A 15,395-nucleotide genomic window follows, 5' to 3' on the forward strand; every position below is an offset into this window, starting at 1 on the left:
GAGAGTTTAAGTACATTAAAAATTTGTTTCCCATAAAGGAAAAGGAAGTAGCATTTTCTTTGGTCTAAGAGGGAGACTTTTGAGGCTTTTTCCCCTCAAAAGATACATTTAAGAAGGAGGGACCAAGATAATTTTGCAAATATAGTGCATAAATTCATGATTTTTTTTGAAAGAAAATAATTTTTCATAAAAGTTCATATCTATGCCACAATTAAGCAAAATCTAATGGTTAATATAAAGTGTTATATAATTATAAGTTTTACGTAAGATTACTTACTTGAAACTAAAACCTTTCCTGGGATCACAAAGCTAATAAGTGTTTGAGGTAGAATTTAAATTCAGGTCTTCAAGTCCAGCATATACTATTATGTAAAATCTGCTTTCCTATAATATCCTATTAAGAATTTATGCTATATAAAAAAGTAATTACTTAAAATAAGTTAATATAACTTTTTTATAAAGTCAATGTCAGCAAAGTAATTTCTTTGTTTTATATATATAACAAAATTCTTTGGAATAAAATCACCAGAAGGATTGAACATAATATAGTTTTAGAATATATGACAATTGATTAATAATCAGACCATATTATTGATTGCCATACTATTTCTGGCTCCTTTTTTTTGTTTACATGAAAAATAATGTTCCAGGTGATAATTTTGCAAGGGACCAAATTTGAGAAAAATTATCAATGACCAGTTAGTCAAAGCCTTAATTATATTTATAAAATGCAAGAAATAAAATAAACTGATTAAAAAGTAACATGAAAAATATTCTGCTACATTACTGTGTAGCATTTGAGAAAAAGATGCAAGCTGGCCTGTGCTGTCCATATTTCTGAACAGGTACAAAGCTCTCTGGAATTATTATCCCAAGCAAATATAAGACACATAATCCTATTACCAAAGCACTATAAAAGTACTTCTACTTTGGAGTACTTGATTTACTGGTAAAGTAAAAAATTATCATTTTCTTCCACAGTAAGAATGACTTTCCATTGTTTTGGGAATTTTTATGTGCCAAAAAAATAATGATAATGCTGAAGAATCTGTTAAGTTTTTATTATTCATAATGAATAAAACAAAAATCATTTCTTTCCAACTGACTCTATGATTTAGAAATAAAAAAACATGGAGAAATCTCACAAATATGCTTAATTAATGAAAATCACTAGATTAGCAAAAAACCAATGCCTCTTTTTAATTTGCAAATATAGTACTGCCTTTGCTGAAGGCAGTTATTCACTATTTAAAATAGTTAATCTGATTTTATATTTTATTTTGAAGGTCTTATCTAAAGAAGAAAAGATGCTGTAATCCAATCATAGCACAATCTAGGTGACATCTGTATGAGGCAGAATACCATTGTTATTCTCCTGTCTAACTGCTGTTGCTGAAAATGACAAAGTAGTGAAATTATATTTTCCCATTATTATTTCCAGATACTTCCTGACAAAGGTTTGTTGACTCTAATAAAGCTTCAGACAAAGCTGTCAGAAACGGAAATGGCAGAGAAAGCAAGGAATAGTCTCTTCATCAATAAAAACTAAAACTTAGGTGCTAAGTTGTATATTTTCTAATAAAACAATACGAATCTTAATCTAGTATAAGACTGTTGATAAATCCAAAAGATATCAATATATTATATCAATGATAGTGCTGATGATTTTGACAAACATTAACATATTTATAAGGGATTAAAGAATCAGATGCCTTACCTGCTATGGTATTGAGGAACATTAAATATTCAAAGTTGGAGATTTCTCGCCTTTGCCAACGTTGCGTCATATTGGAAGATTTATAAAGCTGTCGAGGGGTGGCCAAGGATATTCTCCTAATAATTAAATATAAATTTGATATTTTGAAGCTATAAGTGTTTTCAATTCAAAATGCACTAAATATTATCTGACATACATATTCAAACGAATAATTTCAATGACCATTATTATAGACCTAAATACTGTTTCAACTATTTTTTTAATCAATAAACACTACCTATACTTTAAAATAAATACTAGATTTGACCAACATCTGAAAGATTTGTTATTGAGAATATGGTATGTTAAATTTCACATGATATTTTCTATTAAAAGTAATCCTAGTTAATGCTTGCAATATACTGTTGTTGACAATGTGTATCCTTTCAACAGTGAAAAATCAGAAACTGGCCTATGAAAGAGATAATAACAATAGTAAGTAATTACAGAAACTGTATCAAGGTCAATAATCAATAGAAGTTTGCTACCCAAACTTCCAAATAACTTATAAATATAAAATAGTTACCACTGTCCTGTTCTATTTTTCTCCTTCAAAACCTTCAATACCCTCTCCATTTTACATGTTTATAGAGGAAGCTAGATAGTGTAGTCAGCATGTTGGGTCTAGAGTCAGGAAGGAAGGAAGGTTTAAATGCTATCTTAGATACTTACTAGTTATATGACATCTTGGGTAAGTCATTTGACCTCTATTTGCCTCAATTTCCTCACTGTAAAATGGAAATGATAACAGCACCTATCTCCCAGGACTGTTTGGAGAATCAAATGAGATAATATTTGTAATGTGCTTAACACGGTGTCAAGAAAACAGAGGTTAAGTGAATTGCCAAAGCTTACTTGTATGCATCTGAAGCTGGAATTCTACACCCAGAGCTCTATCTTTTATGTCATTCAACTGCCATTACCTTGTACTTAAACCCTCAATGTTTAGTGCAGTTTTTGGCAATTAGGAGACCCTTAAATACATGTATATTAATCACACATTCTGTTATACTAAAAGTTTTAATTATCTAACAAAGAAATTTTCATATGGCATATAGAAAAGAAAGAAAAGAAATTTTATGGTCAAAATTGTTTCTGTCTTATAGATATTTTTAATATACCATGCATAGTTGAGAAAGTTCTTCATAAACGTAAATAATCAGCTTTATTTTTAGGCTATAATTTATATATATTTGCAGAATACTCCCAATATCCTGTATTTAATATTTCTCAAAGTTTGTACCCTAGGTTTTTGTGCTCTATTTCCTTAATAAACAATATCATTCATTCTTATGGTTTCAATTATGACCTCTGCTTCTGCTCCTGATCTTTCTTCTGAGTTTCAGCCCCATATCTCTTACTGTCTATGGGATATATTCTCATGAATATTCCACTGGCACCTCAATCTCAATGTATTCAAAACTGAACTAGTTACCTAAACTTGTTCTTTCTTATGATCTCACTATTCACTTAGGCTTTCTTATTCAACTTTCTGGGATTATTTTTAACTATTTCTTCTTTATTTTTCATATCTTACTTACTACAGTTATCAAATTCTATTGCTTCTCTTTCCACTGGTAATATTTTTACCCATCATGCTTTCCCTCTATTCTCTAGTTTTAGACTTCATACAATGGAAAAAACTTCTGCCCCTGCCTCTTTTCCCTCTACTTGGCTAGTTTTCCCCAGAACTTCTCCTCTAAAGAGAATATCCAGGTCAATCCTATTTTCTTTCCCCTCAAAGTTGCACTTCTGACACTTTACTTAGACTTTATCCCTAATGCCACAGAAACCTCTTCATTTTGGACGTTCCTCTGATATCCATGTTTTCATTTATCTTTCTAGGTTGTATTCCTGATCTTGTTTCTCTACATTAGGTATTTTCATCTTTCCATCTTCCTTTTATTTAATATTTTTTTTCCTTTAGAATGTAAGCTCTTTGAGGACAAAGACAGTTTTCATTTCTACTTACATCTATATTCTGTGAGCTCAGCAGAGTGCTTGTACATAGCCAGCATTTAATAAATGATTGTTTATTTGACTAGAGTACAGGTACTCATTACTGTATCTATAATATAGTTTCCTAATTAGGTTATTTTTTCACCTAGTACAAGTTCTTAACATAAAGTAGAAGCTTAATACATGTTGGTTGACTGCCTAACTTCCTCCTTGTATCTACCATTCCTTTATTCTAAATTTGCAATGGTTTCATAGTATCTTCTAAATAAGGTTAAAATTATTTTTCCTGAGATGAGGTCTTCCCCATTTTTGTCACCCTAGTTCATATAATCTCTATTTATATGTACTTATGCTTCAATCAAACTAAATAACTATCTACCCCTCAAGCACTTCAGCCTTTACAACTTTAATCACTCTGTTGTCTATATCTATTGTGTCCTGCCTCCTCCCTTTCCATTTGTTGAGTTCTTAATACAACTTTTAAAGACTAAGTCATATCTTCCATAAAACTATCTCTTATTCCCCAACTTTTGTTCATAACTTCCTTCCTTCCTTCCTTCCTTCCTTCCTTCCTTCCTTCCTTCCTTCCTTCCTTCCTTCCTTCCTTCCTTCCTTCCTTTTTGTTGAGGGTCACACAGTCAGTAAGTGTTAAGTGTCTGAGGCCAGATTTGAACTCAATGACTCCTGACTTCAGGGCTGGTGCTCTATCCATTGTGGTACCTAGCTGCCCCCAATAACTTTCTTTTTAAGACTTCAAAAAACTCTTTGGTCTGTACCAATGTGTGCATTTATCATGTACATTGTTTCTCAAAACTCATATGCATGAGTATCTTTTTGTTCTATTAGAATATCAATTCCCAGACTGCAAGCAAGGGGTTTTAAGCAGACAAAATGCACTTAAGAAATGTTAACTGAATTTAGTATAAAATATATCTAATTTTTTTCTATCAAATAAATTTCATTTCAGAGATGTAGCTTGTATTTGCAGAAATATATTTTCCTTCAAACAATTTACAAATAGAGAATATTCTTTGATTTCTGGAGCACACATACCTTATTAGTTACAACAGTATAACTATCCTATAGCTATTATATTGAATCTGAACTACATTAAGAAACCACAAAAAAATTTGCAACACTGTACAATTACCTGGCTTGTGGCAAACCATAACTAGTTCCTACACCAACCCGAGGTAAGCTGTAAACAACTTTTTTTACTGTTGCTTGATCAGGAAAGTTAAACATTACCGAGGCTGTGTGAAGAAAAAAATGTGATTTAGAAAACATGAAAAGCACAAAGTATAAATTTTACAATATAAGCTTTAAGTGTTGTGTATTGATTTATTGAGATGATTTATTAATTTATTTGTTATAGTAATGCATTATGTTAAAAACCAACTTTTTTTACATTCTGTGCAGAAAGTAGCTGGGGTCAAAATGAGAAATATTTTTTGTTGGATATAAGCAGGACAAAAGAAAGAAAGAAAAAAATGAAGAATAATTTCAAACAATATTCAATAATTTAAAATTTTAAAGTTATGAGCACAATTTCCTATGAAATATTTAGAGACATACTTCTGTTTGCCATAAACACTTCCAGAGCAGTGTTCTGTAGAAGATAACGTCTTGAAAATACAGCTCGAATTTCGCTGAACATCCATTTTCCATGAAGTCCCTCTGTGTATGCAAGAACCTAATATAAAAAGTTAAAAAAAGTTACTATATGTATTTATACACACACAAACACACGTGACACTAATTTTTTTTGTCTAAATCAATATCAGCGCTTATCAGTTTGAATTTATGAAAGTCTGACTATATCACTATAATAACTATATCACAGTAATAATAATTACTGCCTATTTACAAAAGATTTGATTTTCTAGTTTTTAACAATATTACTGATGGGTTATTACTAGTCACTAAATAGTTTAGGCATTATTTGAGTCTAAGTATCTGGACCAAGTAACCACTAAAAACATAACATTTCTAAAAATGGAAACATAAGACATAGTGTCGGGCAGGTGGCTCAATGGATGGAGTACTAGGTCTGGAGTCAGGAAGACTCATTTTTCTGAGTTCAAATCTAGAACAGGAGAAGGTCTCTTTTCAGAACTGACATTTGACACTGCCACTAAATGATCCCAATCATAAAGTATTAGGGAAACAGCAGGGAAACATCACTGAATGCCATCTACCATAAAAAGGCATTTTGTGTTAGCAGGCAAAATAGAAATATTGGCCTCAGCCTTTCTTGGGGAAGAGCCAGAATATATAGCAAAACAGTGGTTTCACAAAGCTAGATCAAGTCTATATTTAGAGAGATTACCCTAGATAAGGATAGACCAGGAAATCAATGGCTTGAAAAAGGACTGAAAGAACAAGAAGCTAGAGGATTACAGGATTCACAGGCAGACAGAATCATAAGGATGATTTTATCTAAACCTTCAGTTTAGAGATGAAAGGAATTGAAGCACAGAAAGACTGTTACCTGCTCATAATCATAGAGAAGATGTAGTTTACAATGAGGCAAACATTTCTTATACATTGAACATAAACTGGGTCTAAGTTTAAGAAAGAGTCTAAAAGAATTGACTATACTTGTCATTTTTAGGTATGTATGTGTTTTACCACCTCATCCGGAAAGATCACCTGTATTTATAGGTTTTAAGATAGAAATAGGCAACATCTCAAATTATATTTTAAAGTGTACTATACTTTTAGAATCACAAATTGGCTAGAAGATTTATAGAATACAAGATCTTATTGTAGTTATTGTAATTATTTAATTTGGTAAAGCAAAAATATGTAAAAAGTTTTATTCCAATAGGTATTTATCATACATAGGTCAAAATCATACATAAGGTTCTTTGAAAGACATACGAAAAAAATGAAAATACTTGCTTCACAACACTTTGATGCATAAACCAGGGAGATATATACCTGACAAAAGCACTCAGTATCATGGACGATACCCAGAATGGTCTATACTGGACATAGCTATCATGATACTGTTATTTGGAAACGATACTGTACTCATTGCATTAAGCCCTGGAATATTGTGTAATCTCCTAAGTAAGATCTATAATCATTCAAAGGGTTAAGCTGGTTTACAGAAGAAATGTAAATTAGACAAAAAAGCCTGTAATCAAAATGATGACATGCAGTTGGATATACAATCACAGAGCTTCTCCACTGGTTCATATATATTAGAACAGATGTTGTAAAGAAACGATGGACTGGACCCTACATTGAACAAGAGCAAGCTAAACTGCCTTGGGAAATGATAAAATCCTTGATTGACCTGAAACTTCTCACTGAAATAAAAACACACCTTTTTTTTTTTTGGGGGGGGGGGTGGTGGTGGTGATTCTTTTGGTTATAGCTTCAAGTTTTGAAATATTTTATCCTTCAACTGAGAGGAACATCGTACAATAAGAAATTATGCAAGAAGAATGATGTAGAAGTTAGCTTCTACATTGCTAAAAGAATTAGCAATGAAGTGGTAGACTACGCAATGGGAATAAAATAAGGTATACATTTCCAGATAGGTATGTATTCATTTGTGTTGCTTAACTGGTTAGCACAATGCCTAGAACAGAAGATGCTTAATAAATACTTTTACATTCATTTATTTATATGAGAGGTTTTTTTGGAATGAAATAGAATAATTGGGAACAATAGTAATTAGGAACTGAAAACTGATAGGAAACCTCCTCCCCAACCCCCATCAATATAACATTTTGATGTACCTGGGAGGAATGATCAGGGAATACCTCATTTGAAAAAATTATGCAAGGTAAGCAGCAGGTAACAAAGGAAAAACCAGTGTATAGTCTTGAAGGAAATGAAAAGAAGTATTCATATCTGCATTTGCACTGCTATTCCTTTAGGAGGTAGGATGATGTACTTAGTTAAATTTGATGGAATTACAAGGCAGTCAACTACTGAATGGCTAGAAGATCACCCTCTTGGAAAATGAGCCTTGTTACTGAAAAGGTAAGCTGTGGAGTGGAAAAGGCCAAGAAAATTCAGCTAAGTAAGTAATCTGTCTAGCCAAGAATGCATCTGGGGGAACCAGATGAGAACACCATGAGAAGAAAAAGCACAATGGATGTTGCTGTGAACTAATTACCATAACTAGATAAATAATAAAGGCAAACATACAAGTGAGTGGACCCACAGAACATCTTGAACCAGAAGTATTTGCTCCCTTGGAGATTAAACTTATGAGTATAAGTTGAGGTGAGGTGGTACCTTAGACAGAGTGCTATACTCATTCAGTATATATTTGTGATCTCATTTGTGTGGCTGTAATCTGCCTGAGGGGAAAAAAGTATTATTTTTATTTTCTTGTTTTCAGGCTGAAATTAGATGGTTTTCTAAGACAATTCTTTTATAAAACAGCTTCTTTAACATAATTCTTACATGGCTGAATGCCCAAGGATGTAATATCTGTAGTATTTTTGTGACCATTGCAAATGCAGAAGCTGATATTAGCATCTCAGAATCTTGGTACCTCAAAATGCATTTATAGTATATTTTTTCTGGAGGCAATTTGTGGATTCTTTCAATTGACACTTTGTTTTATGTATTATTAAGATTTGGGCAGTTGCCTTTTATTATTTTTTACATTAGGGTGTCCAGTTTTTTTGACTTGTGTTCTTTTAGAAGACTATTAATACTTAAATGAGATCAATCTTGATTGTGTGAAGACCTTTTTTTTTTTACATTGTTGCTTTTTGCTTCTCTTTGGTGTATTTGTTCTCTCATTTCTTTGACACTATGGCTTCAAATTCTTTTGTTCTGATTTTTTCTGTTGTGTAGGCCATAATTTTTGTTTATAATTTTTATTTTTCTACTAAAATATTCAGGAGCAGCATAGTGTGGTTTTGTGCTTTCCTCAGAATCCATAGTGGCCTCTGCCTCAAAATGGCATTAAGTCAATTTCTTTTATCTTGCCATACACAGATATATGGACTCTTTTAACTGATCTGGAGGCCGTATTTCCTCCTGTTATTACTATCTTCCTGGTTGGTTTATATGTTTATATGTTCAAGTTCTCTAACTGACTTTCCTTTCTCCTAAGGTCACTGAAAATTTCAATCTCTTTTCTTTATCCCTAGGTTATCTTTTTCCTTGAGGCCATCTATTAAAAAAAAAAAAAAAAAAAAAAAAAAAAAAAAAAAAAAGTTGTACTTTTTCCTCTTCTCATTCTCTTTTAACTTCCCTTTTAATCTGGTTTCCCACCTCATCTTTCCACTGAAATTCCTCTTCAAACTTATCAATGATTTCCTAATTGACAAATGCAATAGGGTTTTCTCAATCTTCATTTTTCACAACCTTTTTACACTGTTAATCTCCTGCTTCTCCTTAATATTCTTATCTCTCTTAAATTCTTTCTGGTTCTCTTCCTACCTGACAATTCCTTCTTAGTTTCCTTTGTTGATTCTTCAACCAGATAAGACCTAATAATCAGGTATTCCTGATTATTTCATAATCCACAGTTCCATGAGGGTCCCATAAGACCCTCTTCTCTTCTCCTCCTATATTATCTTGCTTGGTAATCTCATTAACTCTCAGATATTTCATTATCATCTTTATGCTGATGATTCTCAAACCTACCAAAGTCAGGTAGGGTTCCTGAAGTGGTAGAGCTCAATCAACATTTATTAGGCATCTATTCTGTGCCAGGTACACAAAAATAGGCAGTCCCTTTTCTCAAAGAGCTTAAATTCCAATGGGGAGTTAAAATTGCTTTACCTCTTTTTGTATAATTCTTATTTTGGAGAGTTTTGAGAAGTAGTAAAGAAGGTACTCTAATCCTACCATGTGGCCAGTGGCACAGGATGGCAGTATCACAGGATAGGAATAGTCAGATAACCTAGAAACCTTCAGCAATCAATCTCAAGTGCTTAATAATACTTTTTGGGAACTTTATACCTTCTTTATGGATGGTGGTGGGGATCATTTCTGAGTTTGATCCCTTTTAAATTTAATCTATTCTAATGCAAGATTAGTTTGAGCAAGTATTTGGAATAACCTATGTGTTGTAGGGACTCATTGAAGAAATTTTAGGTGCTCTATGCCCCAGCTTCTTAAACTGTGATTTATGATCTCATATGGAGTCTCATAACTGAATGTGGGATTTACAAAATTACAAAATTTATTATCAGTAAATGTTTGATTTATATACCTATTTTAAAATACCTATACACCTGAAGTCATGTAAAAATTTCTTGGGTGAAAAGGAGTCGCAAGTGGAAAAAGTTTAAGAAACCTCCTCTATGCATTCTCAGAACCCTGGGGAATTTTTACCCAAACTGGTTTTTTATCAGAAAATTAGGTATTGATTTCTCATCAACCCAGATTCCCTATTTATTCTGGGAGTTTTATTGGAACAAAAATTTCTTGTTGAAGCAAAAAATTCAATTTTCCTTTTTTAGATTGGAACAGACTTTGGCAAAACAAAGACAGGTAACATTTTTGTAAAATGTTATGCATTTGTTTTAAAATCATATATATGGAAATATGGTATGAATGTAATTATCAAGCCTACCAGCTATAGTAGATCTGGACCCTCATCAAAGACTTTATTTTCAAACTAAGAATATGTGGACTTTGCTAAGACTCTTTAGTAAAAGGTTCTGGGGGAAGGCATTAAAAAGACAATGTTTAAATCTGCCCAAATCATGAGAGAAATATCCAGAATTGGGGCTATGGATTAATATGCCAAAAGTACCCTAGGTGATTTGCTGGGGACAGTAAATGTTTAAATGATTCACCCCTTGGGAAAAACAGAGGCACTAAAATGAAAGGGCTGGACTACTGGGCTAAGAGTCAGGAAGACCTGGGTTCCTTCTCTTATTAGAAGTATGACTCAGGATAAGTCATTTAACTTCTAGTACAGTTCATTCTCCAGACTTAGTACCCTGTTCAGGACTTTATTACCTCTAACTTATTTGACTGAACATTCCAAGAAGTTTTATAGCACCAAGATAATTTCCTTAAGACAGGTGTGACCAGCCATACCATTCCCCTGCTCAAAACTTTCCAGAGGTTCCATATTGGCCTTCAGGAAAAAATATCCAAATCTGCTCTTGGCATTTAATTACTTCACAATCTGGCTCTAGACATATGCCCCTTTACACATTCCATGGTCCAACTAAACTTGTTTATTTCCACCTTACACTTCTGTTGTATGGGTTGTCCATATGGAATAATAGTTTCTCTCACCTTAAAACCTTTAGGTTTATCAGATATTTCCCAAGGGAAACCTTCCATGATTGTTTAGTTGGTGCCTTCTTTTCTCAAGTCATCTTCTACTCGTTTATCTGTATATAGTTAATATATTCCCAGTAGAATGTAAACTGTTTGAGGGAAGGGATTATTTTTTCAGCCCAAATCTGAGAACAGACAAAACCTTAATAAATGTTTATTGCCTCATACTCATATATACTGAATATAGAGAAAAATTAGACATGAAGGAGGAAGGGTTTATTTCTAGTTGGGACGGGGAAAAGTCTAACTGAGGAGGTGGCAACTGGACTGGACTTCATAAAAAAAAAAAAAAAATTGATGGCGAGTCTTTCTATTTTATAGAAAGCATGTTCTAGAGAATGTGTTAAAATACTTGGAGGGAAGAAAGGACAGAAACATATTATGTTTCTGCTTGGCTGGAATATAAAATGCATAAAAGGTTGTATGTAGTAGGAGATAAGATCGATGCTATAAAGCAAGAACCTTAATTGCCACTTAATTTTTTTTTTTTAATTCTGTAGATAACATGAAGAACTGTGAAGACCGTGTATTTTTAAATCAACCGGAGTCAGGAATTCAGGTTAGGAGAAAATAGTCAGTCTTTATTCTCAGTGAAGAAGGATCGGAGGTGGAAGAGAATCGGCGATAGCAATGTGTGCAGCTGAGTCAAGAAGCTAGCTAGACCAGCAGCCACACGACCAGCAGCTAGGAGAATGGAACCCAGGCCCAATCTCTCCCAGCTTCTCTTCCTGTCTCTCTCTGCCTCCACCCACCAAAATCGTCATTTCCTATACAACACATCAGGACTTGCAGGGAGAGTGGGCAGGGACCATTCTTTATCCAATCATGTATATTAATAGAGTATAGCCCAATTACTAGTTAGCCTCATGTACTTCAGACCTCAGTGCATCAACTCAAACCTCAGCCCATTACAAAGAACAATGAAGATTTTTGAATAGGTTTCTGATATAATTACTTTACATGCTCATTTTTAATAAAGTTACTATAAACAGATCTGAAATAATGAGACAAAGTTTTAAAATATTTTATAATTTAAATCTATTGGTATTACATTACAACAAAGCAATATTTAGTAAAGTAATTTACTGGTGATAATAGAAATGGAATATATCTATGATATAGAGAATAACCAATCTATACCTTCCCACTGCCAAAATATTTGCTCCTAACCAACATTTTTTAACCATTTGAGGGTTTACTGACATACAAAAGCTACATGATTGGCTATCAGTGGGTCAAACCGCTAAATTTCTTCTTTAAATTGCCATTAAAACTCCCTTTAAAGAGAAGAAAATTGTTGCGATAAATAATTCAATAGGTCTGGAAACCTTAACTCCCTATAGTAAGGGAAAAGCAAAATACTAGGAATACAGAGATAAAATCATACTACCCCACTTCCCCACCCCACCCTCTAAAATTCAATTCATATCTATATATTGGAGGCAGATCTTGGAAGTCCTCAAATACCAGGCTAGGAAGCTTCTATTTTAACCAAGATGTAAGGTAAAAGAAATGAAAGCTTTTGGGCAGGGTTTTGGTCAGGTTTGTATCTTAGATAATTTTGGCAGCTGCATGGAAGGTAGAGTGGAAAAGGAAGAGGGTAAAAACACGAAGACTAAGGATATTTTTATAACAACTCTGGGAAAAGGGATCTGGAGACATGAACTGTGGCGGTAACTGTGTGTGTGAAGAATATTCAAGAATACTTGGATAAGGTAAAATTGCCAGGAATTGGCAATTCATTAGGTATAAGAAGCTAAGAAAGAGAAGTGAAATTCACAAATGACATGGTTCTACAAAATCTAGGTTAATGGGAGAATGATAGTGGCCTTGACAGGAATGGGGAAGTTTGAAGGACAGTGATTTTTCGGTTTAAGTTGAATTTAAGATACTATTAGGCCCTAAAGTTAAAGATGTCCAAAAAACAGTTAGCAAAATTGGGCTAAAGTTGAAAAGCAAGGTTAGGTAGTTTGAAGTAAGCTGCTTAAAAGATAATAACAAAATCTATGGGAATGATTAAGAAGGAGGAGATTACAGAGAGAAGAGAAGAGAGCCTAGGCAGAAATTTAGGAAAAGCTTAGAAGATAGGGAATAATGATGCTTGAAAAGCATCTAAGATGAAAAGATATTAAGAAAGAATAGACTCAATTGTAGGGAAAAAAAAAAAAAAAAAAAAAAGAGAAGATCAATACCCCAGAAATCTGAAAAAGAGAAAACCCATCTATAAGAAGGCTATGTCAGAGGCTGCAAGTTATTAGAAGATAAGAACTGAGAAAAGAGAACAGATTTAAAAGTTAAAAAAATTTTGAAAATCTTTCAATAAACAGTCTAATAGAAAGGCATGGTTGAAAGCAGAATTTCAAGAGATTGATAAGTATTACTTAAATTTGTAGTGAAAGGGAGGGATATAAGATAACATTTTGAGGGGAGACAGGGTTAAAATAAACTTTTTTTAAATGAAGGAGGACATTTAGGTATGCCTGCATGCAATGAAGGTGCCTATTAAGACTAAATTTGAGGGTGGGTAGGGAGATAAGCATTTGGGGAAGCCAATCAATTAAGAAATATTTATTAAGAACTTGCTATGTACTTAAAGTTACACTTTTAGATATTTTAAAGTTTTACTTTCTCAAAAAACCTGTAGTTACATCTAGAATACTAAAAAATACTTGAGATAATAGTTCCCAAGACTGACAATCTTGTGTAAAATTTCCATAATAATAGTAACCCACACATAAATTTCTTTAAAGTTTACAAAGCTTTACAAAGTTTTCTGTGAGTTAAGAAATAAAAGTATTTTTCATTTTACCAATGAGAAAAGCCTCGAAGTTAAATGACCACTCATGTCAGTCAGCTACTTTTGTTTCAGACAATTTAAATACAGCTAACCTAACTCTAGATCAAGCCCTTTTCTCACTGTACCTCACAGATTTTTTATTCATATATGCCTACATAAATATAATTGAATTTATGACTTGTGAGCATACAAATCAGAAATCTCAAAGGAATATTATGAAAAGGCAATTACTTCTTTCAATTTAATGTACCCTCAAATTGGACAGAACAATATATTCAATGTTCATTCAATCTTATTTTATTTGTGAATTATGTCATAAATAGTAATAATGGATTCACCTAATATGAATTTACTATGTAAAAAATTTAATAGACATTGAAATATGAGGTAAGACCAATTTCCATCAACTACTTTTAAAAAGTATGTTTCCCTATTAATGGTGTGTTTTTATTTTATTATTTTTATAGATTAAAATCTGTTTTTAGTGTAACAGTGGGAAAAATGATTTAACTTAGAAGAAAAATCTTAGCCACTCACAAAAATCTAGGTATTAAAAAGAAATTCAAAAGTTAAGTTAAAGCTAAGTAAAAATTATATTCCCTTGAATTTTTTTAGCACTGAAGTAGGCTATCTTCATAACAGTTTTATAAAGGAAATGATAGCTGACAATTGCAAACTAATCCCTATCTTACTTTCTATTTCTTTTGTGAACTGCAAAGGCCAACAGACAGCCTAAGAGGGATCTCAGGTCCAGTAGAAGCTTTTCAAGCTTTATCAAAGGGGTGTAAAAAACATAAAAAAAAGATGAAAATGCCTTTGCTTTTATGCTTTTACATAAGGCAAAAAACCCACTCAAAAACTCCAAACCCAAAATTGTGAAAGGATGGAAAAGAAGTGAGATGTTCCATAGGGGAAGGTTAAGTCTGATGCTAATGCTTACTTAAAATGGTGACAGTCTGGAGTGGTGAAGCCTTGCTGGGCTGCTTTAATTTCTCCCTGGAATAGCTCTCTCCCAACCTTCTGCAGCACATCAAAGTCTCTGGAGCTCAATTAAAATTGGATTATATTGAAATGCTCTATCTATGGGCCTGTGTGCTCACTAACACTTTTCTTCCAGTAATACTCCAGATGACAGTTGCCCATCCCAATTTAAACAGTTGTCATAGTGACGGTGAACTAAAGCAGCAATAACTAACAATACAAAGGAAAGGTAAGTGTAAGGGTTTCTGCGAATGAAGGGCTTGCTTTTCAACAATGCTGTTTATGCCACCAATGGTTAAACAGAACAGACACAAAAATGCTATTAAGATCTAACAGATATAAATATGACTTTTTCAGTTAGCTTATTTTACTATAAAATGCCACATATTTTAACATTTTGATATGTATTAAGTACTTAAAAATACTCAGAATTTCATGGTTTTCCCAAAGGAGGATAGCTATCAGATACTATTATGCATTATGACTAATATTTTGTAGATTAGAAATGTTGATATTTTTTTTCTAATTACAAATTCACCAAGATAAGAATAGTCACCTGATATTGTATTTTTTCAACTTTAGTGTTTAAATTCCAATCAAAAAATAACTCTTGGTAGCATA

At 32.7% G+C, this 15,395-nt stretch overlaps 1 protein-coding gene across 8 annotated transcripts in view; it reads right to left on the reverse strand.

The window, feature by feature from the left end:
• NBEA (neurobeachin) overlaps positions 1 to 15,395 on the reverse strand; it is a 727,838-nt gene that overhangs the window by 140,996 nt on the left and 571,447 nt on the right. For all 8 annotated transcript variants that reach the window (XM_031960710.1, XM_031960705.1, XM_031960707.1 and 5 more), the window contains 3 exons: positions 5,291 to 5,408; positions 4,866 to 4,968; positions 1,718 to 1,833 (listed from right to left, as the gene is read on the reverse strand). In XM_031960710.1, coding sequence (XP_031816570.1) covers positions 1,718 to 1,833; positions 4,866 to 4,968; positions 5,291 to 5,408 — 337 coding nt within the window. The remainder of the gene's footprint in view (positions 1 to 1,717; positions 1,834 to 4,865; positions 4,969 to 5,290; positions 5,409 to 15,395) is intronic.

Source organism: Sarcophilus harrisii, chromosome 3 (assembly GCF_902635505.1).
Source record: "Sarcophilus harrisii chromosome 3, mSarHar1.11, whole genome shotgun sequence".
NCBI classification, from domain to species: domain Eukaryota; kingdom Metazoa; phylum Chordata; class Mammalia; order Dasyuromorphia; family Dasyuridae; genus Sarcophilus; species Sarcophilus harrisii.